We start from the raw sequence: 24952 nt of genomic DNA on the forward strand, positions 1-24952 counted from the left end.
ACCAGGAGTTTCCTCAGGGTCTGCGTCTTCAATCTTGTCTATGAGGTCGTTGGAGTTCCACTTGGTGATTTCCTTGGGGAGAACCTCCTCGCTGTCTGAGAAATCCTCTGTAGGGGCGACACAAAATAAATCATGGTCGACTGAAGCATATGTGACATTAAGGGTTTACGAACTTTGTCATTCAGTTATGTAACTAACCAGATGACCAACGTAAAATGAACCATGTCAACCTTCTCTGCAACATATTGTCAAATAAATCACTAAAAACATTTTATTTAAAACCACTCCATTTTGAAGTATTTTCTTGTTTGAAATATTAGCTTTATGTACATCTATGGCAGATAAATGCATGTTATTTTGAAAATTAGGAAGAACATGTGCACTGCAGGACAGTTGTTTTATTTCCCTAATAGATTTAAAATATATATATATGTTGAACCATTAACAAAAGAGTAGACATTTGAACAATTATCTATCTTTTGAATGTACATAAATTAAATATCTAAATATATTGATGGACTTTGAAATTCATCTACTAACTATATTCTGGGATTTAAAGGAGGGTTCAGGATGTAAAAGAAAATACTCTCCTTGGATTTTTGCTAGGATCTGCATTTCTGAGAAACAGGCAGTCACCTTCTGCTCACTTTATTTTTCATTAGCAAATTGAAAAATCACATTAGACAAAATGTAAAATGTCCAATTTAATTCAAATGATTTCCACAGCAGATATACTACACATTAGTAACACAGCTGTGGTGGAGAAATGGTAAGAAACTTTATTTCACTGTGAATTATTAAACAGGAGGTTGCAGCCATTTTCGCAGAAATGCCAGTTAGACTGTTTCTAAACTGAATCTCTAAAAGATTATATACCCTGTACCCAGTCAACATCAATTGATTTTTTTCCTTCATTACATTTTAATGTTATTTTTATCAGTAGCCTACCGATATAGTTCATTTAATAACAATGCCATGTTTAACTGAGTAGATTGAGGTGTGAAGGTGAAGAGGTATCTTTATTTCATCAACAGGCTTTACCAAATTTAGGTCAAAAATAACGTTTTATATCAGCTTCATTTGCGAGTTGTGTAGTAGACTGATTATATATAAATGTGTAATTGTAGCAGATACAATGGATTTATTATCTGTTTTGCAGAATTACTGCAACAGTAGCTTTATAAGACAAGTAAAGGGTGAATCATAGTCAGACGCCATGGCTGTGAATAAGCCATGGTAAACCAGACACACTGAATGTGGTATCTATGATGAGCTTTATTCATCTTCACAAACACAATCATTTCTCTACCACACAGAAAAAATTAACAGGACGGTAAAAAAATAAACTTGGACATCTTAAGTGCTTTGTGATAGATGATTACCACAAGAGGACTATGACCACAAACAAACTTTAAAGATCTATTATCATTGGCAATCAGAGCCAAGGTCTTCTGTTTCCAAATGTAATTGGTGTTACACCATCATGGGATTCATCCAAGCACACACTTATGTTCATATACTTTATCTCAAATTTATTTTCATACACCAACCTCATTAATTTACCATGATCAAATAACAGATTGTTTTCATAATGTCGTCGCTGCAGCGTAGGAGCAGCTGTTAATCATAAATTTATTGAGATGGGTACTGGAGCAGCACATCTGTAATCTATGGGACTGGAGGCTATGTACTCTAATTCATGACAATCTAGTCATAAATTCAGTTAATTTGATAAAATGTGCAACCAACATGCAATAACTAATTCACACCAACATTAACATTGCAAACCACAATAAATAAGCGGATGTCAACACAATTCAGTCCAATGATTGCATTCCAGTTACTCAAAATGACAAGAGCAGATATTTATTAAACAGGTGGAAACTAAAGAATGGAACTAAAACAGTATCAATATAACAAAATGATAGCACAATTTTTTTCTTTTAACCACATTGAAAACACAAAAACGGTTGGGGCAGAGGTCATTTTTTGTGTTTGGACATATCTTGAATTGTGAAGGATTGTTTGTGTGCACGTGGGTGGGATGGCAGGGAGTGGAGTGTGTTAGTGTCGGTAGGAGGATTTGATGTGCGAAGAGACGATTGTGATTTGTGAACTGGACAACAATGTGAGACACCTGGCCTTCGTCCTCGGGCCAGACTCATCCAGCAGAGAGCATGGGGTTGTGGCACCACACCCACCTATTTCAACTGCAGCCCCAAAGCATGCTGGGGGGTATCTGGGAAGCTTAAGAACTGATCTGTAGTTAAAGAGATGCATGCAGAGTCAGGGGAAAAGGGAGGTTCTCGGAAAACTAAACACAATAAAAAACACATCTATTGATCTTACTGTCGACTCCAATTTAAAAAACACTTTAAACTGTGGTTACCATTAGCGTCGAAGAACTCCTCATCCGAGCTTTCTTCTGAGTCTCGCGCTATGCTCTGCATCCTCCACTCTGAGAGGCTGTGACGTGACGGGCTAACTGAAAGACAGCACATGAGCAAGAAATTCACTGTTATTTTGGGACATGTGTTTCAGCCTCTCTCTTTCTCTTTTTAACACACACACACACACACAGAAATATTGCTCAATCTCCTCCGAGTGTTATATAAACATGCAACAATCTCTGTGGTGCACTACTTCATTGCAGATGGACTGCTTGGTGGTCAGGGGTGGGTAAGTGAAAAGTGAGGCCTCAATGTAACACAGACAAGCTATACGCACACCGACTACCAAATGCCAGCTGAGGAAAATGGCAAAACTAAAAGCAGGCCATGTCTATCACGTGTTTTCGGTCTGTGCCTCACATATAATTAGTGCGGGGGAGAGAAGAGAGGGGCAGGCTGGTGAGAGGGGCGTACAGCTGTAGCTGTCAGTGCACAGAAGGAAACAGAATTAGTGGACAGGAGGGTCACTGCAAAGAACGTCAGCCTTCCCCTGGTCTGTGATGTCAGCACTGATGCTAAAAATAGCCCTGGAAAGAGCCCACGTGTGTGTGTGCGCGCGTGTGTGTGTGTGTGTGTGTGTGTGTGTGTGTGTTTACTCGGGTGTAACAAGGAAAGCTGGATGAGAGTCAAGGTGCAGGTGGCAGCCTTGAGGTAGGGGGGACACTGGAGATGGGTGTGTTCGGACATGTGGTTGTTGATATGAAAGTTGCTGCTAAATATAACCCAGGTGAGATCTGCCACGTTGTATGGGTGACACGAGGTGGGTTGAATTAAATTTGTATATATATATATATTTATCATAAAATGGTCACAGCATTCTAATCAACATCATGCGTGTGGTAAAAAAGCAGGTGGATTAATACAAATAAATCATACAAAGAGAAAAAGCTTTGCACAAGCTTGGCGTCTGACCTTGTTGAATCCTTCACATACTGGCTTACAGTGTGGAAGCAAGGCACAAAAACAAGCTTTGTTTACTTACGGAACAGTTGGACTTGTTAGTATACTTCAACATTTAGGGTGGACAGGTGGCAGACTTAACAAATAAGGTTTCAAGGGCATGACGAGGTGTTAATATAGATGTGATAACGTGTTAAAGAAGGAGAATTGCTCATGACACTGCAGGGCCAAAACAAAAGTAGGCTAAAAAAAAAAGGGAGAGCCATGCGAATACTTAATGAATGTAGATGGTTGTAGAGGTAAGGCGGTGTCAGTCTCACACACTGTCACCCACAGACAGAGGTGACTGAGGTATAGGTAAAGTGTACTGGCATGCTCCAGTCCTCACCTCCTCTCTTGGATGAGCGCGAGGATCGGGATGAAGTGGACCACTGCTTTGTGAGTACACCTCGCTGCTTGTGAGTGTCTCCCCCTGAGCTGACTGTGGCCTCCTCTGCCTCCATGGAGTGCATGGCCTCTTTGACGTCCTGCTCTTTGTCCGGAGACGGAGCGCCTCCGTTGGCCTCGGTGGCCTCCTCTGCCTGACTGAACTGGGCCATCTTGGTGGCCAGGGCCAGCTGGGTCTCCAGCTCCAGCTGCCGGATGTCCTCCATGGTCAGACCGTACCACTCATCCTGCCAGCACCAGGCCTGCCGGTGGGCACGCACCATGACCTTTCTCAGTCCTCGGGAGAGAGACAATGCAAAGTATTACACACCTACATCTAAAAATAAAAAATAAAAGGTTAAAGCACTGTTTTCATATGCCACCATATTTATATGTAGCTTAATACAATTATATATATTTTTTTAAATATTATGTTAGTTACCCCTAACCCTAACAAATATTACACAAGAAACTGTAATGTCTGGTACTGCACACTTACCAACATCATGGATGAAGCGTTCTATCTTGGACTGCATGCCCCAGTAGCGAAACTCCACCTTGCAGAGTTTGTAGGCACACATGACGGGGGTCATCCCTGGGTTGGTGTTGTACTCTTCTATCCAGTCGTCCTGCAGAGGGCCCCTCTGGGTCTTGTCTGACTTGTAGAGCCGTGGGTCCTCCTCCGCTTTGTACTCGTGAGGAGCGATGGGATCTGTCACTATGTCGATTGGGTCTGCCAAAGACAGTTCAAATCCAGGAGGCAAATTACTAATGTAGCTGGGCGTTAAATACTCGTTCTCTTTTATGTCACGTCATGATGTGTACTCGTGTAGGTAGGGTGCAAAACATGTATGGACTTGTGCTCAAAGGCTTGACAACCAGGTTTCAAGCTGACAAACACAGGCAAAAAAAAGACATTGATTGTAATTATTACAATCTATATTCTTACTGGGTAATTGCTGAATAGGCAAACATGAAGACAACAACAGGAAAAAAACACATGCCGTGCCAACAAATTGCCTCACCTGCTCCCTATGTTTGAAATACCAGAGTACACATCTCAAGACACTATCAGTCTAAACCGTAGACAGTATATAAAATAGATGTAGCATCCGGGCTGACCTCAGTTAATTCAAATGCATCCAATCGTCCTGACCTACAAACGTTAAAAACTCAAAAAGGTTAATTTAGTCTAACTTGATAAATTAACTTGTATGTTCATAAACAGACTAGTATTCATTTGTTTATACCTTGACATGTTTCGACTACTTCCTGCAGTCTTCTTCAGAAGCGTCAGCTGTTGCTGTGACACATGTTGTGTCAGCTGATGTTATAGACGACCAGACGTCCCGCCAGAAGAGGCAGGATGGCTGGTCCTCTGCTGTCGGGCCCAGGGGACAGTAAACCGGGACGAGGGGGCATACATACAACAACAATACCAAATGCCTCACCAATACTTCTCTGTCTCTTCTCCGCTGCAGACATGTTGAAGACATCTGCTTGGTTGCCTGTGTCTGGTTTGTAGTAGGTCTCAATGTCAATGGAGAACTTCTCAACAAAGGGACAGGTGTATCTGAAAGACGAGAAAACAAGATAAAGCAAAGCAGAGCAGAACAGTTCCAACTAAGCAGGAGTGCAAAACGGGTCGACATCTGTCTTCATTAAAAGAGACTTCATTTTTAAACTGGATGGCTGAAGATCAGAACTATTTTATTGAGATCGACAACACCACCCTCTCGCTGCGGAGGACATAGGACTTGAGAGCCGTGCCCCGTCTGGTGCATCTGAACAGTACGTGGTAACAAAGCGGTCACTGGTTGAATACACGTGACAACAGGCATTTACAGTCTATCAATATATTGACAATAACGTCTCTTTTCATCAACGTCTCGTCTCTGTGTTTGTCAGGCAGACTATTATGCTGACAACCTGAGGAGATGAGGGGGCCATCAGCATCTACCAGCCTGGGAGCTGCTGGCCACATGCCCCATCTAAATGGTAGGCAGCATGGTAATATTCTTATCTGGTGCAGCTTTGGCAGAGTTTAATGCACGCACTCGTTTCCTGCTCTGAGGGGCTGTGTGGAGGTTGCACTCACCTAGTGCGGGTGTAGGGGTAGGCGTTCCAGGACTCCTCTTCAACCCTCAGTGCAGCTTTTGGTAGAATGGAGCGGAACCAGCTTGGAATGTGCATGCCAATGTGGTAGACCTTCTGAGTGTACTGCCCCGTCCCACCCGGTCCATCTGTGTAGGGCTTATTCTTCAGGATTTCCACCCCGCTGCCTTCACCGCACGTCTCTTCTCTGCTCTTTTTCTGCGAGACGAATAATGAAATGCAAGTCGAAGTGAGTTGGCAATGGGAGTCATGTTTGCATGCAAGTAATCCAGAGAGAAAGGAATGCTACGTTTCAAAATATAAACACATTTTACTGAAATTACTGAAAGGAACTGAAACATATTATAAGGCTGTGGGGGCCTTTGCAGATAACAATCTCAAGAGCTGGAACGCAGTCAGTTGTAAAAAAGACCTGCAAAAAAATTAGGCCTTCTTCTTGTCATCATAGGAATCCATTGTAACCCACATTAATTGAACCAGAGCTTTAAAGAGTTCCAAATGCAAACGAAAACTAATGACTTTTTAACATCCACCTTTCAAGTGTACAAGGAGGTGGGTGTTTGAAACGGAATGGATCAACACTTTTTACTACATTAAAAATGACACTTAAAGGTGCAGTGTGTAATATGACATCATCAAGAAAGTTCTACAAAGTTCTAGAATGCAACGCTCCCTGGGTAACCCCAACACTTTAGAATAATAACAGAAGCTACAGTGGCCTTCAAGGACAAGAACAATTCTACATTTTAAACAATGCACCTGATGACATTCCAACTATGACACTTTCAAGATGGAGGCACTAGGCCTTGGTCCAAAATATGCTGAAATATGGACATATATGAGACCCTTTCTAAGGGAAAAAAATATAATTCAAAACATTTTTTTCAGCTATTATGCACTAAATTAAATGTACTTCTGGATATTATAATTACTTTCTACAAAATCTGCTATGAAATAAAACCCAAAACTCTACACACTGCAGGTTTAACAAAATCATACAAAGAGAAAAATACTAAGTGCTTTTTTGAGCTTCCTGAAGCTTTTGACAGTCCTGAATTGAAAAAAAAAAATTAGGAAGACAAAAAAAAACAGCTCATGGAGCCACACCTTTCCCATATTTACATTCCAGGTGCACACAGAGAAGAGTTGTGGGTGGAACGTGCAGATGCAGTTCAGTAGATTTACAGATAGGTGACTCAAAGCTTCAAAGACAGTTAAGTTAAGCACTGCAAGAGGAAGATGTGATTGTTATGAAATCAGTGAAACGGGAAACCTAGACAGCAGGGCACAGTCCAAGTGCTGACGATATTGAAAAAAAAAAACGCAGGGAGCAAAGCAAAGAGTAACTTTCCTACGTACTCTTATCAGCTCTTTCCACGCAAAACAACTCAGAGTATGTTAAACGTGCTGTTTAGTGCAGCACTGGGATAATAGAGAGACAGATTTCCTCAAGTCATTCCAGCGGAGGAGAGGCGAGATGCAGCAGGCGAGGCAGTGAATCAGTGGAAGTAAGGAGGAGGAAGCCTGGAGAAGTCCAGTGCTCTCGGACCTCATTACCTCTGACAGGTCATTCATTAGCCACCCGCTCTGCTCTCAACAGCCCAGTCACAGCTCCCCAGACACAGCACAGACGCCACAGTGCCTTCAAAAGCGCCTGTACACGAAGCCCAGCTCATGTAGACAATGTCAGCTTGACAGTTGGCAAACAAACAGAATCAAAATGACTTATGTCAAGAATAAATGTGTCTGCACAAGTCACAGTCGAATAAAGGACAATGAGGACGACTCATCCGTTTGATTTTTCAATAAGACTGATCACAGAAAGGTCAGTGCAGTATTGTGAGTGCTATTCAGTGCTATTAAATACAGTATATTTAGAAAGATACATTGTCTGTTTAGTGTCCCTAATCTAATTTGTTTTCAGCACTCGGCAGTCTAGGTAAACAGGGAGAAAAAAAAAGTTACATTGTGTTTCTCAATATGCTGTCTCTTGTTTTAATTAGGTTGCTTACACGTGAATGCAGCCAGCCAAAGGCAGTGTCACAGAGAAAAACGTGTAATTCTCTCCAATTCACCAGGAGGAAGATTTCAAAACACAGGCCAGGACTCGGCTGTGCCCGAGGGGAAGAAAGGGAAGTGAGGGACTAGATAACATGCTCAAAGTTAAATGAATAATGATGCTTCGTACATTTGTGAACAGATGTATCTGGACCCGTGGGGAGGCAGGAATAAAGATATATATATTTTTTTAAAGGGACTTTTGGTAGTGTGTAGAGGTAGGGATAGGTGGAGGGGGGCTCTCCTCTACACCGCTTTACTGTTAAATCCCTTTTAGCTGAGTAAACAAAGACAAATTGGGCTGTGTTGCGAGTTCAGGTTCTTCTCTCCATCTCTCTCCCTCTTTCTCTCTCTCGCTCTCTCTCTAAATAAAAAGCTAGCACCATCAATACCTAGCAAACTGTAATGTGTTTAGATTCCACTACTCTGGCAGGATGGGAGTCATATCCTGGTTTTTTCCTCCTGCCGCCAAGTCAGTAAGGTTAGTGTTTCCTGCTTTTTACTTCTCTCTACAGATACAGTTGCTTAGTCAGAACGTGAAGGATGTGTTTTCCAAATGGATGAGACACAGCGAGATCCTCTCATGACTAATATCTCACTCGTTCCGAATTTGCTTCGTACATCACTGCAAATCCCTCCGCTATGACAATGAATGTACAATTAGTTATTAAAGAAGATGATGAAGTTGTGAGGGCAAAGGAAAGAGGGGGAGAGGAGGGCTTGGGTTGGGCATTGCCTGCCAAGGTGCAGATATGACCAAGGCCCTGACATCATCTATGAGGCTTACACAAGGGATGGATTGCAGGCAGTCAGTCAGGCAGTCCTACATGCTGCAGTTGCCCTGGTAACATACAGCAATGAAGCGAGGGTATCCACAGACACCAGCAAAATCCTCTCTGCTCAGAATACAGCGCTCTCTCTCTGTATCTACTGTATCTCTTCCTTCCACCCCCTCTCTATCTCTCATTTCTTTCCCTCTCCCCTCCGCTGCCTCTCTTTTTCCTCCATTTCCTCTCTTTATTCACACCCTCTCTTGAACAAAACCTGACCACCGGCAGGCTGCTGATGTCATGGTTGCCATAGTGAAAGAAGCCTTGCAGCAACGAGGCTGTGCAAAGAGGGTGAGGTCAGGGGAGAAGGTAACTATAGGTCACTAATGTAAGAATTCCTATGATTTGTTATTGTGCTTGAGAATGCGCGAGTGATCAGCTTTTTTTTCCCATAGACATTGTGTAAAATGTCTCAGGCGCGTGTAATGCCTTTGCACATCATCTGGTCTTTCACAACTGAAAACAAGGCATGCAGATTATTTGGGAGCAGAGCAGGTCAAAGAAAGTGTATTTATGTGTATTACATAATTAATGACTTGCCACAACACACTGTCCAAAAGTGTGTAGAAGGGTGGCCAGTGACTAATTTGTGCCGTCTTGAAATGTCTGCTTGCTCTGTTGCACGGCAGCTTAGTCATGTTCCCATCTACAGTTTACCTAAATGACCTGTCTGTTTGTTCAAAGAGGGAGAGATGGAAAAAAAAGAAGCCGATAAGGTTGTCAGCTTAAGAGTCTGATGCTGTTTGAGAGACCATGTTTTACCAATTCCACACTGTTATTAAAACTAATCTTTCAAGTTAGTATGAACCCACTATAATCTGAAACACTTTTAGACAAACAATTTTCATAGTACACACAGAAGAAGGAGAGGTTGACCTTGTCAAAATAAACACTTGCACTAAGATTAACAGTTGTAGGCGAGGCCTCTCTATGGGAAGGTCAACAGCTTGAAGGCATGCTAGGGTTTCCTCTCACAAGACTTAAGTGTTCCCTGAGAGCTGACGTAAAATAAAGCAGCTCCCATGTTTGATCACCCAACTCAAATAAATTTCAACTGTCAAAAACGTCATACAATTACCCGGGTAAATATATACGTCAGGGTCCATACTTTGCTTTGTATTGGCTGCAAAAGTAAGTTAATTTAACCCGCCATTATTACACCTGGTTTAACTGCTGATTACACATGATACTTCACTATGAATAGTTCACACACTTTTGATTCTTGGCTCCTGATGAAAGCACTCCTTCAATAACATCACCACCACATGATAAAGGTCACTAAAGAAGCAAGAAACACTAGCCTCAACCTGAAAAAACAAACAAAAAAAACAGGCCTGTAACTTCACCCTACTCTTCAACAAAAGTACAAGCCCTCGTGATATATACATCACATAATATATATAACCATAATACGCAGCTCAAATCCCAACAAAACTGCAGAACGTTTAGTGGCAAGATCAGCTTGTGCCTGAAACGATAAAAAATATATAAACAGAATAAAATGCCTAAATGTGTCCAACATGGCTAAACACCAGTACATAAATAATGCAGAGTCTTTACACCTTCTTGAGTTATTGTGATTGCTCTCCGTGCCTTTTCTATGTAGCACTGCTCACAGTGCACCTGGCAGTACCACTGGATTAGATAAATTCTCCCTCATGTACACAAGTCATAAAAAGAGAAAATATATTGCGCAGGATAACTAAAGCTTTATAAATCAGCCTTTTCTGCTTGGAGCTGTACATGCTCAAAGCCCTTTCACAGACACTCAGTCTCCAGCTAAGGGTACCGATAGATAAATGAAAGTGTCTGACATTAATAAAACCGTATGCCCATCTCCAGCGCGGCAGTAGGTAGGTGTGTGTGTGTATGTGTGTGTGTGTGCACCGAGTTTTGCGGTGAGAGCAGCTTCAGAGAGTTAAAATTGGATAATCCATCAGCACACAAGCGTTCTTTGTTCCGTTACTCCACCAGCGTCAGAAACCATGTGACTGATCATTTCATAATTGCGCAAACTGTGTTCGCACCCTGTGTTAATGTATCTCCACTCTGATTGCTTGTTTTCCCCCCATGGCTCCTTCGTCACTTTGAGGGTTTTTGGACCGTGTGTGTGGGTAAGAATTTGTATGGGGAATATGGTGCTGTGTGACCTCACCTGGATCATATAAAGCTGGGCGATGCGATATTCCTCCACACTCATGGGCATGGGGATGCGGTACTCCTTGATAAGCATGGTGAATCTTGGAGGAGGGGGGACAGGGGAGAAGATTGACAAGGGAAGGGGGTAGGCAGGGACAGAGGGAAAGGGAGGGGGAGAGGGGAGAGGAGAGAGAGAGAGAGACTCGAGAAGGAAGGTCGGGAGGGAGTCCTATATGTGACTTGTCAAATCACCATCTGAAGTCCACATTGATGGTTCCTGTGGGGGATGAAGCAAAAAAAAGAAGAAGTGAATAGATAGTTGTGAATAAATACCACCAAGCATCCAATCAGTAGCCTTTCTTCTAGTCTAAACAAGCTGTTGAGCCTAAAAGTGGATAATAACCAACAAAACTTCACGGTTCTTGGGAGTGGTCTTCGTCCACATCAATCACTCAGAAGCAGAAACCAAATTCAATCCACCAAATTCAGCAAGAAAAAACTTTCATCACGAGCAGAAGATAGCAGCACGAAGGCTGATTGCAGAAGCTGCGAGATTCCTCTATACATAACCAAGGTCAAAGACTTGGCTCACACTCAGCTGAAGAGGAGAGGAGATCTGGTGTGTCATTCAGGACATACGCCTAATGTAGTTCCTGTGTCTAGTCCGAGCCTTAGCACCAAGGACGAGCGTCAGCGTCGCGTCTCCATCCAGCGTCTCGGATCCAAGTGAGGAAATTTCAGGATAAACTTCTCTACTTATAAACAGGCCACAGCTCAGCATTTGTGTGTGTGTGTGTGTGTGTGTGTGTGTGTGTGTGTGTGTGTGTGTGTGTGTGTGTGTGTGTGTGTGTGTGTGTGTGTGTGTGTGTGTGTGAGTGTGAGTGTGAGTGTGTGTGTGTGTGTGTGTGTGTGGGGGGGGGGGGGGGGAGGGGGCAGGAGTCTACAGAAAGCACACGTGCCTTTCCGACGGTCCCGAAAGGCCACCCTGTCTCTCCCAAGCCTTCAGCGCCGTCACATGGGGGGGCTCACTCAGCCTAAGAGGGATTACAGCTGAGTGGGGAGCATTACGTAACATTGTAAGAGCCCCCCTGTGCATGATGAAGGTTTCATAAATAGCAGCATTGGAATTGCACAACGCATTGTTTTCAAAACCAGTGGGCAGATAGATAGGGGTAGATATGGGCTATACATAAGCGGAGTGTGGGTGGTGTGAGTTGCAAAAAAAATCAGCTTTTGACCGCTGAGGGAATAACAGCTGGCCAGAGCCAAGTGTTTACAAAACAAGGTAATGACCGTACATACTGTCAGCTCATGGTGACACGTTAAAGGTTAAGTGATGTTTTTTTTTTTTTAAACAATTGTTGTCAAAATCACTTTACACATCCTAGGCTTTGTAAACAGGCATGTTGCTAGCTAGGGTGGGCACCTTTGTTAACATACACTTTGTTTGCATACCAGTTTACAGAACCTAGGCTGTTTATCAACACCAGATTTTTTTTTACGTACAGGAAGTGGCTCGTAAGGAGATATTACGGTAACTGATTTTGACAATTTTATTTGAACAAAAAGAATTCTCCACAATCGCTGACTTCACCTTGAAGTGAAGAGGGGTAAACGGGGAAAGGTACTGTATATAGGCACAAGTTGAAAGAACTACTCTATCAGAATGAGTGATGTCACGCACAAATAATCTCATTGTTGAATATTTGTAAAAGATAAACTAGTAACTTCAGTCCATGGAGTAGAAAACAAATAACACTAGGTTCCTATTGTCCTTGGTAATGAGAAAAGCTCCACACCTATTCTTAATTTAACATACAAAGATTCAAAACTCAATGAAGTTATACTGCAGCCAACATTCAAAAATGTCTGGTAAATGCACAGTGGACAAGTTTGTAGTTTATTTTATATTTGCTCTACAATGAACAACAACACATTGACACAATCTGAGTAGAAAAGCATGTAAAGCAGAAGATAACTGCACCCTTGGGAAAGGCTAAAATGAAAGTAGGCTAGCCTGGAGAGGCCCAGGCAGTGAAAAGCCTGCGACTCAGCAGCCCGAGACGCCTCTAGATGTTGTGCAGTGCCAGGCTTTAGAGGGGAAGGTCACACAGTGGCCATCCTTTATGACAGTGTTGTCAATAAAATGCTTCACAGTCTACTTGAGGCATAGTTCAACAATGTTGCAACTGGTTGAATCCTTGTTGCAACTGATGCTGTAAGACACTTCTGAGTTTTTTTCTGAGAATTTCCTTTTTGCTACTGATTCTGGATGTGACATCATTGGTTGTGACATAGTACATTTATTATTTTTCTGTCAGATGACCGGCCAGAGAATCTCCACAGTGTGAATCAAATTGCAGTCGACTGCCACCAACTGGCAACCCGCACACAAGGAAGGCTAGTGAAACCAGGTATGTAAAGACAGGGAGGACGAGACAAACAGAGAGAGAGAGTGACAGAAAAAGCAACAAGCAGTGTATAGAGGGATGCTGTGCAGTCATGGCTTTGCTCTTTCCTGCAGCCTGCCTCAGGAGGCTGAGGTGATTCATGCAGTACAGGGATTTGTAGTGAGGCTGCTGATGCATGTCAAATATGTGCACGATTGCCAAGCAGGATTATGACAGTTTTAATTTTTGTGACTAACGATTAGCCATATTTTATGAAGGTATCCATTTATTTTATTTATAACATTTTAGATATTCTTTTCAAATTGCTTGTTTTGCTCAAACACATTAAATTTATAGTCAAATAAATAATGGTAAATCAGTATTTCCTCATATACTGTATATATAGCATTTTTACTTGAAAATTGTTTATTCTTTTTCTATCGATCCATTTAACAGTAACATGTTACAGAAATACAATTTGTATCCCTTTCTAGATTTCTTTTTAGATCAAATATTGATTAACCTTTTTGCTTTACATGGTTTTCAGACAAAGAAGTTACAGTTTTTACGTCGTATACATAGAACAAAATACAATTTAAAAGAAATGGGGATATAGTCATGTCAACATAGTTGGTCGTTTTTCAGGTTTAGTTTCAGGATTACTTTAAGTCAAATTTGTAAATTTCATGGTTCTCGTGTTTTTCCAGTGTCTGTCTGTGTATTTCCATTTCTGGCTCAAAGCAGCAACAGGCACAGATGAACACGCCCAAACTAGCTGCCACAAAAATGTGTCTGTGGGACATTTTGTCTTTGTTTATTGGGGAAACCGGTTTGTGATGTGGATACAAAATGAAATTATAACAGTGCATACACACATATTTATAATTAAATTTAGTATGCAATGAATTCCCCCTTAGTAAATATAATTAATGTATCCAAAACATCAGGATTGCAAGCACAGAGCCATCTTGAAAATGTCCCTGATGCTTTTTAACCTGAGTCTCTCTGACTCCTTCCGTTGTGACTGCTACAGATGCTGTGCACAGCATAGGACCTGCGAGGCAAGATCCACCAGCAGCCTCGAGAGTGAACTGGCACCATGCTTGACCCAGAAAAAAGCACTCTCACACAGCATAAAAATAGCCTGGTCACAATAATCCCAGCATACGCAAGCAGAGTGCTTGACGTTGTTTGTTCAGAGAATATGCTCATTCCCTTCTAAAAATACTGTCTCTGCCCCCCTCTAGGCAATGACGCAATATGAGCACAAAGCAGCCTCCAATGTTTCCGCTCCTGTTTCGACAAAACTGAAGTGAACGGTAGCTACAAGCTACAAAAGTAGGATTGTCTTTTTTTAACCTCTGCCCACCATTGCTTTTCACAGCCTGCTAAACCTGTTGCCAGCTGTGGCAAGGCCATGCACCCTGAGGTTCTTAAGACTGCAAAGTACCTGTGACCCTCTCAGAAGGCGTGATGAAACAATCAAAAATACAAAACAATCCTCCAGGCAATAGTATGATTGCTAAATTACTCACTTTTCAATTTATTTCAAAACTGAATTGTACATTCCAGATGACATGATGCTTATTAGCACAGAAAACATAATGATGGTGCACGTAAACACAGTTACATCAGGTCGACACCTAAAGCCAGCCTAAACAAACAAGCGCTCAAAGATGTGTGTCTGTTCACCTCTGAACAGGGACAAGTGTCTTGCCTAAACAGATGAAACTTTCTTACTCCACAAAGCAAAGACTGGATTAACCCTAACATACCAGAGGATTTACCTTCCACTTAAACAGTACCTTTAACTCTGGGGTCGGTTTTCCTCGTCACCCCAAGCTCTCCCGTACCTCAGTAATGGAAAGTGGTATCACCAACTGTGCATGAAGGTGCATCATATAGCTTAGGACTTGTAAGTGATAAGTACAGCGGACGGGTTGATCATGATGGGATAGATAGAGAGCAACAGCTGAGCCTTGCAGTCGACACAAAGCAGAATACTGGGAAAGATAAGTGTTGATTCACTGTATGCTTTTCCCTCTCAAAGGGTGGTGCGTCAGAGAGCACCCCCTTTGAGGCCAACAGAGGAGGTGGTAAATCCCAGAAGAGCTGGAGAAGGGGGAGGGCAGGGGTTTCCTCATGACTGACCCGAGACAAGACCCCTTTAAAATACAAGTGGAAAAGTATAGCCCCCCGGACTGCCTGAAATACCATAGATCAGTTTCGCACAGCGTTGACTTGACGTTACAGGGACAACTTCAGCTATGACAACCACTGCAAACACAACCCTGGGCCTGTGCCAAAAGCCTTGATTGAGTTGATGGGCTTATCCACCAATCCTGTTAAAATGTCAAAAGGCTTAAGACAATGCTGTTCGTAGTGGGCGATGGGTGCTCTCCGTGGCTGGAGCGATGGATTTCACTTTCTGTACGCAATGACCAAAGAGGCTGTGGGGCATATCTCAAACAAGCACACTGTATAAAGATAAGACCTCTCTGTCTGATTGAGTATCTAATAATGGCAAAAGACGATGCATCATTAATCAGTGGTATAATTGAGATAAATATAAACTATGTTGCAGATATTACTGAATATAAAATTGATTTACATGCTACAAAACCTGACCCCTTTTATGGCCTTATGGGATATCTATTGTCCCCTCCAGTTTGACAACTTGTATCCTCATCTTTCTGTATTAAATGGAGCACTATGTAACTTTGAGTTTGTCAGAGAAGTGAACATTTTCTAATGTATATTCTCATAACGGAATAAACAAATTTCCTCACAGGAAAATTGGATCCCTGGACCACTGTTTGACATTTAAAGTTACTGTTTCACTGTTATTGTTTAAAGCAGCAGGGCCCAGAGTTGAGTTTACAATCATAATCTTATTCTAGTAAAATAACTTTGTTTTGATTTATGATTTCAACTATTCATACAGTCCAAAACTCTCAAATTTCCTGATCTGGTTGAATTCAAAACTGCCCAAATAATCTTCAAAGCCAGAAATTATATGCTACCAAAAAACATACAGGCAATGTTTTCTGAAAGGGAGGGACGTTATAAGTTAAGGGGACAGCTGAACTTAACAAATAATATCGCGATGAAAAGGTGTGTAAGTCTTGGGCCACATATTGTAAATACAGTAAGCGCCCACGATGCACCTTAAAACGAGGCCATCACTCTCCCTGTCCCTCAGGGCTGTGCTCCTCCGTGGTAGGCTAAGGATGTGGGATGCACAACCTGCCCCTGTTCTTTACTCATCATCGCAGTACAAGGGGAAAGCTAAAAATACCCAACACCCTGTGAGCATCTCCTCCATTGTGTTCCTCCTCCTCCTTCTTCTTGTCCTCTTCCTCCTACAGCAGCCCTCTAAGGAAGAACTACTTCTAAAAATCATTCTGGTTTACAAGGAGAAAAACAGTGAACGACAACCAGCGCAGAGAACAGAACAAGAGAGGAATGTGGTAGTATGAGGAAAGCAGAAGAAAAAGAAGAAAACAGCAAAACAAACTGTTAAATCATCCACTAACTCGATTTTTGGTCACCAAACATGCCTTGCTTTGTATGTAATGGCAAAAGATAATAACCTGAAGCATGTCACAACTTATCCTTTAGTGCAAGGCAATGTCACAGAGAGCAATAAATTATTATATTATTATTATCATTATTATTATCATTTTCTACCTATACTCAAATATATGGATGGATATTGAGTTTCATGGAAATAGCTGCACAAAATCTTGTAACAGATCAGCGAATCTCACTACAGCTGAAGATTGGTACTAGTGAAAAACCTTACCTCTGATAAATGCCACGCTTCACTCTCAAATGCAAAATTAGATGACCTTATACGCAAAGTACACTTAGATTAATAAGGCAAATGCCTAGGTTAAATGAGGATCTCTCCCCTCACTGGCATTCTCTCCCAGCACTCACCGACATCCTGAATTAATAGTGCAGAATCTTATGTATCCCTGACTGATACAAACCAGGATAGCATTCTATACCCTAGCATTATACCCATGTCATTAGCTAATCCATGTAGTCTGCAGACCCTAGTTCTGAAAATGCTTTAGTAGATTTAGAAAATCTCTCTTAAAAATCTTTATCTATCTATAAGTGTTTTGTAGTAACAAGAGGTTGATTAAAAAATCAAGGCCTTCTTACCAATGTGGAGCCTGCTGCTGAATACTTGTTCACCACTGACAGCACAATAGCTTGGCAAAAAGGCTCGGAGTTCTAACAACTCATGGATTTCCAGTATCAATGACACTATCAATCTCTCACAAGAGTGCTTTGACAGTATAAAATATGACAGTGAGCGATGGTGCTGAGAGTTGTTTTGCATTGTTATAACACCTACTCTATCTGTTTTGGCAGAATGAAAGCAGATATTCAAAAGGCATGATTTGAGTGGCAATAAATGAGTCTGTAATAACTGAAAAGGAGGTTGGAGTAAGCATTTGATATGAAAAGTAACATAATTCTTGATTGTAAAGGGAAGTAAAGTATAATTTACTTATTATATTATTTGCATGTTGCTAATCTAAAATCTGGAAGCCTCACACAAAGATAAAGATTGGGCAAACTTCTGAAGTGTTAAATGTCAGTACCTCAGAAGGTGCTATTTCCTTTTTATAAAACAGTGTCAGTTTTGAGTTTAATGAGTCTATTTTAAGTAACCCATACAAAAAGGTAATGAGGACGTCGATATCTGGCCATGCAACTTTTTTTGAATAACTATGTGAATTAAATGGATTATATGAAGAATTATATAAGAAACTTGTGAAGAAAAAGATTTTGCCTAGGGCCAAAATGTATTCCCTTTCCCCTGTATTCTCTCCATCATTGATTGTAGGGGGGCTGGGTTACCATAGAGACACAGAGGGCCCTTTCCTTATTGGGTGACTCGATGAAATCAGTGACGAAGAAAGGAAAAGACTAGATGATGCTGGGGCACTTTCTCCTGTTTCCACTTTCACTCTTTCTTCCTCTCCATTCTTCCTCACAAGGCTCATTTCCAGCGTGTTGTCTTTTGGCTACAGCAACAGCCTGCAACACTCTCTGTGATTGACTGTACGTAGGTGACAATTGTCTTCATACCAGAATGCAGGAACATAGGTGGGTGTGATATACGTTGGCTCAGGCACAGGCCTCAATATAATGGGCTACATGTGGGTTTCACTGGGCTGAGATTGCTGTTTTAAAAGTGCTTTGTGTTTATTGCTAATGCTTTACTATGGTTAAAAGACAAGCCTGCTAATCAGTGCATCTGAGGGTAAAGAACAACCTATGCCTGCCTATGCAAATATGATCCAAGTTTTCTTCATAAAGTTTAAAATTAACAGAGGAGATCTTTAATTGCTTCCTTTTCCACAATCCAGCAGTGAGTGATAAGATTGTGCAGAAACAATTCAAAATGTCAATGTTCAATTTACTGAATGCATGAATAAATGTCTCTTTGTGCCCCAATAATATTCAAATTATTTATATTCATATGGGATATAATTCTTATGATCTAGTAGCTGAAATTGGATCTGAAAAGATGAGGACAGACGAACAGAAAAATATGCAACATGCATCAGACCAAAAGTCTATTAGAGGAATAAACTGGGGAGAATGGGGAGTTGGAATGGTCTTTAATCCGTTTTATTATAAGGCAGAATAACCCTTTGTCGTTTTAGTATTATGGCTAATCAGCTTTCATCCAGAGTTATTTCCGTTAGGAACAGAACAGGTAAGATCAGAGGGACAGTCATATAAAAACTAACTCGATGCTAAACTGACTGCAAAAATCCAAATAAACAATAAACTGATAAAAGAGAACAAAATAACAATCCCCATCTGCCTCGGATACTGCTTTTAAACTGTGGTATTTTATCCGTCTTAAGGTTTCTGCTTGAAAATAAATTTGAATCACTATTATCAGTTCAATGAGTCGGACCGTGCTCATTTAGAGTACACCATGCATCACAGCAAATTAACCGTCAGTGATAAGAAATCTGCTCATGAAAATCTGATGCCGTCTGCTGCTCTTTGTTGGAATACCTCAAACTCTCTTGAGCAGGGCCAATAATGCAGATCTACCCAGTGACCAAAGACAGAAGCTGTCTCTCCTACTGACCATAAAAGGCCATTTTCAAAGATGCACGGTCCTGTGATTTTGGCTAACATTTCAATGGGTTCTGGGGTCAAGTTTACAGCTCTATGGGAAATCAGACTGTACACTTTGGGATTTTCTTTTTAAAGCCAGAGCCTATACAAACAGCAGACACTCTCCATCAGTCTTATGACATAAAGGATTCTGACATCTCTATCACAGAGACAGACCCCACATTGAACGGAGACGTATAGGGCTTGCTTTGGCACATGGAAGCAGAGAATCAGCATAATAACGCGGGGAGACCTTACCAATAAAAGCCTGCACTGGGAGGATAAAAAGGGAAAGGGTTGAGGGGGCAGCGAGAAGAGGGAGTAGGGGTCTGAAGTAGTCTATTTTTAGCTGCAGAGAAAATCAGGTGTCTGAGGGCCAATGGAAAATAAAGGGGAGCGTGTGGGCAAAGTGACATGAAGCAGCGCTGTCGCTTTCATTTGACATGATCTTTGTGAGTCACAGAGCGCTGCGAGGGTTGGGGGTGGGGTTTAAACAAAGCACAAACAAATATGAAGTGGCATATACAGTGTGGTCACACGAAACCCAAGAGGAATGGATTCAACAGAAAATTGTGGAGATAAAGAGTAAAATAGGTCAAATTAAAATGTGATTTATATACATTCAGTGGGAAGAAGTCCACTACCCTGCAATTTAACGACTAGGAGGTGCATGCAGCATTTGCAATGCTGCATGCACCTCCAGGGTCCTTGCAGATAAGATTAGCAAATACATCATCTACTAGGATTCAGGACTTTGCCTCACCGAAGGCATATATTGTTGCATTATTCTGCTGAAGAACCAAGACGTTTCCTGAGGGTGTGTTTCCGAGTGCCTCGGTTACAACTCTTGCACAAACCTGATGAATATGACCACCAAACCGCTACCTCCATAGTACACAGGAAGGTGGTCTGCTATATTTAAAAAATACCTCGGCCCCTTCTTTGGAGTCCACCCAGATTGCCTGAAAAAAAAACCCACTTGTGTCCAAAGGGACAGGGACATGGCACGGCCCACACAAAACGTTTGTCTTCGTCTAATTTCCAAGAGGACGCAACTGTAGGAGCATTAGCAGTGATGTGCCATTCATCAGCTGGCTCATCAGGGATGGGTGGGGACAGGTTGTACCCCTGTTGTCCCTGTCAACAGCTCCAAATTAGCATCACCTGCTTTGTTCAAGGGAGCAGAGGTTGGAGGACAGACTGTGTACAGAGAAAACTCAATGTTCCATTCGTTGCTTGGCGGACACCCAGGTGCATGATGGAAGCTCATCTGTAAATACAGACAGTCATGAGGCTTGAGTGGCCGCTCAGGATGAATTAAATAGACCTTGATGGACCTTCAGATGACCGGCCAGCTGGCAAATGTGTCCCTGTACTCCCCTAAAAGAACATTTTAAATTGTAAAAGAGGTTATTCAGGCTTTCTTCAAACCCCAATAGGGTGACCGAAGGATTGAAAAGACACCCATACGAATCTGTCCACAAATATGTCACTTGGAAACAAATTTGGATCACATTGATTGGAACATTCTACTTTATTTCTCAAGGTTGGTGAGGAAAACTAATAATGCAAAACATACAACGCAATTTTCTCAGCAAAGTGGGTGACTACATGATCATTCAGGGCAAGTCATGCCTAAAATCACAAATTACACATTTGCCTCGAAGGGCAATACACTAATATACACAGATGTAACACGTGATATTTGTGTTGCTGACGCAATGGCATAAGGACAGCATGTTTCCAGGATAGGGGAACATATGGTTTATAGAATATATCTGAAAATGAGGCCAAAAAGATTGCATGCCTAAAATTTGCTTCGATGTGGGTATGGATTTCCAGGCTAACCTCTAGCATGCAACATCAAACATTATAAACGTTGAAAAGCTGCATGCTCCATTATTGAAGAAGTCATTTAGCGTGGAGTTTAAAGTTCTAAACAATATATGTGTATCAGTACGTGTTAGCGTCAAATAATTATTGCTAAAATGGATCTTAAATAAGCAACCAACAATCTTAGAATGGCATAGTCATATTTTACCTTTACCCCATGGAATATTTCACATACTGGTCTAGAGGTAACACTGGAATATTGTGTCATGTGTTGACTCCATTCCTTTATGTGGGACTTGGAATTTCTAATATATTCTGAAAAGGTAAGTCCTAGACCAAGGGATGATGAATGGATGTTGAAGCATTGTTGTGTGTTCTTTTTTTAATTTAAATTATTTCATTTCATTAATGATATCCCACCATGTTTGTGTACTACAAATTTGCAGTGCTTGAAACATTTTGGAGGGGTTACAATGTACAATCAGTGTATTTGTAAATATAAGTAGACACAATGGATGTACGCTGCAAAAAAAATAAAATAAAAGTACTTTGAAAATAATTTACATTCTGGTCTCAGTAAAGAACAAAGCCTATAAAAATGTAGCTGTTTTTACTAAATTTAACATCGCAACACTAACATTACACAACACTCACATTACACAACACTGCCACATGTTTTTACATATTCAGTGGTGAATAGAGGAATTAAGATAATGTCAAATTACCACATAAACAGGCACTAAGTGAAGAGCAAAAAGCCTAATTTAGCTGTGATTGTAACTGGAGCTTCTCTGCTTTTCCTGTTCTGGCCAAATCTGATAAACAGCTCAAACAGTAAAGACATTGAACCAAAAGATGCGGTTGAGCAGCTGCATACGTCATCCAAACATTTAACTGACAGGAAGTGCGTCTTGTCTGGTTTCCTCGCCTCAAATGTCATAACTCAACGTCTGTATACTTGTCGGTCATCTGTGTCCTTTAACAGTGACAGGACTACTGAATGATGTCGTACAATCAAAAGCAGGCTTAAGGTGGTGTGGTTTGAGAACAGAAGAACTGTCACGTGTAAGAATTATATAGGGGAGAACGGGGGAATCTGAGGCATCGGGTAATGTGTGCCACCCTCTGTATCTAGGCAACGGAAAACATTTGTGGTCATGTGAGATATATGTTTTCAAGCCCCTCTCATTTCCCCATGGCCCTGAAAGAGTGGACCTCATGGTGCTGTGGTAAGCATGTTTTTTTCACCAAAATAGGTATTTTGCATGTAAAAGTAAATGTTCTTGCTGTCAACTTAATCAACTGTTGTGCCAAAGCAAATGTATTCACGTAGAAAAACGTCTATCATACGTGTTGATGAACTACCAACATATGAAACCATGTGATGCTGATAACTGAAGATTAGCCTGAAATGCTAAGAGAGGTAGTTTTTTCTCAAATTGTGGTGGTGGGGGAAAGTGAGCCAAATGCTGTGGGGGAAAGTTAGCCACTGTCTCACTTTCCCCCACCATGAGGCACAAGTTAAGTTTAGTCTTAAACATATTTTAATGTAATATTACATGACATATGTTTTATTTTAATGTCATACACATTGTAGAAAAGCCATCATGCCAAGGAAATACACCAGGAAGACGACCTGAGGCAATCACACGGAAAGAGCACCTTCTCATCTTTCCCTGTAACCTTCAGGGCTGGAATGTAGAGTAGGCCAAGTTGTAGAGTATGACAGGCTGATGTTATAATCCAGTTGGGTCTTCTCCTGTGTTCTGAGTCCCAGGCTGTTCTCGCTGGTTCTTATTTTCCTATGCTTTGACCCCCAGACACTAGCTGGCTCTAAGGGTCCTGTGTTCTGACCCCCAGACTGTGTTCTAATCTAACTGGTGCTATCTTTCATTTGAATCTTATTAAAACCTTTTGAATTATAATATGTTGTATTTGATTTTGTATTTTGTTCAGAGTTACTTTCAAGTGTTTAGAAAATTTGCTTTGCTTAATTGACCAAACCCCATCATTCTTTTACTAGTCCGACATTAGTTCTGGAATGTGTGGCTAGCTTTCAGGATTCTTACTGTTACAATATGTGTTGTTATGGTAGTTTCAGAGTGGAAAAGGTAAGTGGATCAGTTTACCCCACAACTGGGGTAAAGTGAGCCACATGACAACTTTTTTTAAGACAATCATATTTTCACTGCCCTTTGTCTTGAAACAATTCTGCTAATGCCCATTTCTAGGAAACATCCTGAATTAATGGGAAATGTGTAAATTTGAGTGAAAAATCATTTTAGCTCGCTTAGAGGGGAGCAAATGTAAAAAGTGGCTCAGATTACACCGTTCTCCCCTACTTTTAAAAAAAATTAAAAAACAGATTCCGTGAAGCGCTATGAATACACAAAACAAGCCTGGGACACATGCACACAACTACAGGCTCCTCTCCTCTGTCAGGAATTTTCCACTCCACAGTCACTAGACAAACAGCATATCATTTACATATTCTCACTGCGTTTTTACTCTTCATTTCAGGCATTCCTACTGTATACCATTAGTGGAGTGGTGGGGCCATTTTAGTCTAAGGGAAAGAGCCCTGTGTGACACGCACGAGCAAACTTTAGCCAAGTACCTGAATGCAGTTAGAAATTATTGTCCTCATACATCTAAGAGGTCATAGCATGTCGCCACTGTGCTTTTGAAAATGTTTTATTAAAAGATCATTTTCGGGCATTTTCAATGCTTTATTTATAGTGCCGAGAGACATAGATGAAATGGGGCAGAGCGTGGAATGACATGCAGAGAACTAAACACAGGTCGGATTTGAACCGGGTCTGCTGCGAGGACTGGACCTCATGGGGGGGAATCTCTACAACACGAGCATCTCCTCCACTGTCTTTTGTGTTGGCTTTAAAAAAATGCATGAGAACGGATTTGATTCAACAAGTACAAGTGTTGAACATTCAACCAAAAACAAATCACCAGCTACATCTAAAAATCACGTGTAAAAACAATGGATTTATTCATAATGGCCTTCACTCTCTCTCCTTCTGTGATATTGTGTTTGTCTGGTGTGTTAGAGCTCTCAGGTTTCAGGTTTCAGCCACTGAACTACGGTCTCTCTGTAGGATTCTTTCAGCTTACTGCAGAATCATGAAATGAAATCATGTCACTACGGTAAGTCTCCGAAGGTTAAGAAATGCTCTGCCACAGAATAATAAAATCACCGATTGAAACCACACTCGACTGTGCACAACTTCTTTCCAAGGAATAACTAATAAAATATTTTATACAGAAAGAATATTTGAAAATATTTTTTAATTACTTGGTATTTACAAAATAAAAGTCCTAATGGAGTGAGATTCCAATGATTTTTCGAAGGGTGTACAGTATATCACTGATTCCAACATCCGCCCAGTTTAACTTAAACCTCCTACAAATAACATTAAAAGGTCTGATGATCATAAATGATCTGAAACAGCAAACGAGACCATCAGCGAAAACAATGCTATTTTTATATTGTTATTTCTAATGCGTTTGCACGGTTCCGATTTCCTGGGAACTCAGACAAAGCGATTAACGACAGGCAGACCAGAACATCCTGTGTTTCCCAAAAGGTACTAAATCAAAGTTTACTTTGGTTCACCATCGTCGTATTACATGGTCA

The 24952-nt window shown here is 41.2% G+C and overlaps 1 protein-coding gene across 2 annotated transcripts in view; it reads right to left on the bottom strand.

The window, feature by feature from the left end:
* Window positions 1–24952, bottom strand: part of LOC307267511 (membrane-associated phosphatidylinositol transfer protein 2-like) — a 42376-nt gene that overhangs the window by 14085 nt on the left and 3339 nt on the right. For both annotated transcript variants that reach the window (XM_080049845.1, XM_080049844.1), the window contains exons 2-8: window positions 10935–11195; window positions 5875–6089; window positions 5228–5349; window positions 4276–4509; window positions 3739–4074; window positions 2390–2485; window positions 3–107 (exon numbers count right to left, since the gene is read on the bottom strand). In XM_080049845.1, the coding sequence (XP_079905971.1) occupies window positions 3–107; window positions 2390–2485; window positions 3739–4074; window positions 4276–4509; window positions 5228–5349; window positions 5875–6089; window positions 10935–11012 (1186 nt within the window). In that variant the 5' untranslated portion in view covers window positions 11013–11195. The remainder of the gene's footprint in view (window positions 1–2; window positions 108–2389; window positions 2486–3738; window positions 4075–4275; window positions 4510–5227; window positions 5350–5874; window positions 6090–10934; window positions 11196–24952) is intronic.

The sequence above is a fragment of the Ammodytes marinus genome (assembly GCF_949987685.1).
Source record: "Ammodytes marinus genome assembly, chromosome: 2".
In the NCBI taxonomy this organism is placed as follows: domain Eukaryota; kingdom Metazoa; phylum Chordata; class Actinopteri; order Uranoscopiformes; family Ammodytidae; genus Ammodytes; species Ammodytes marinus.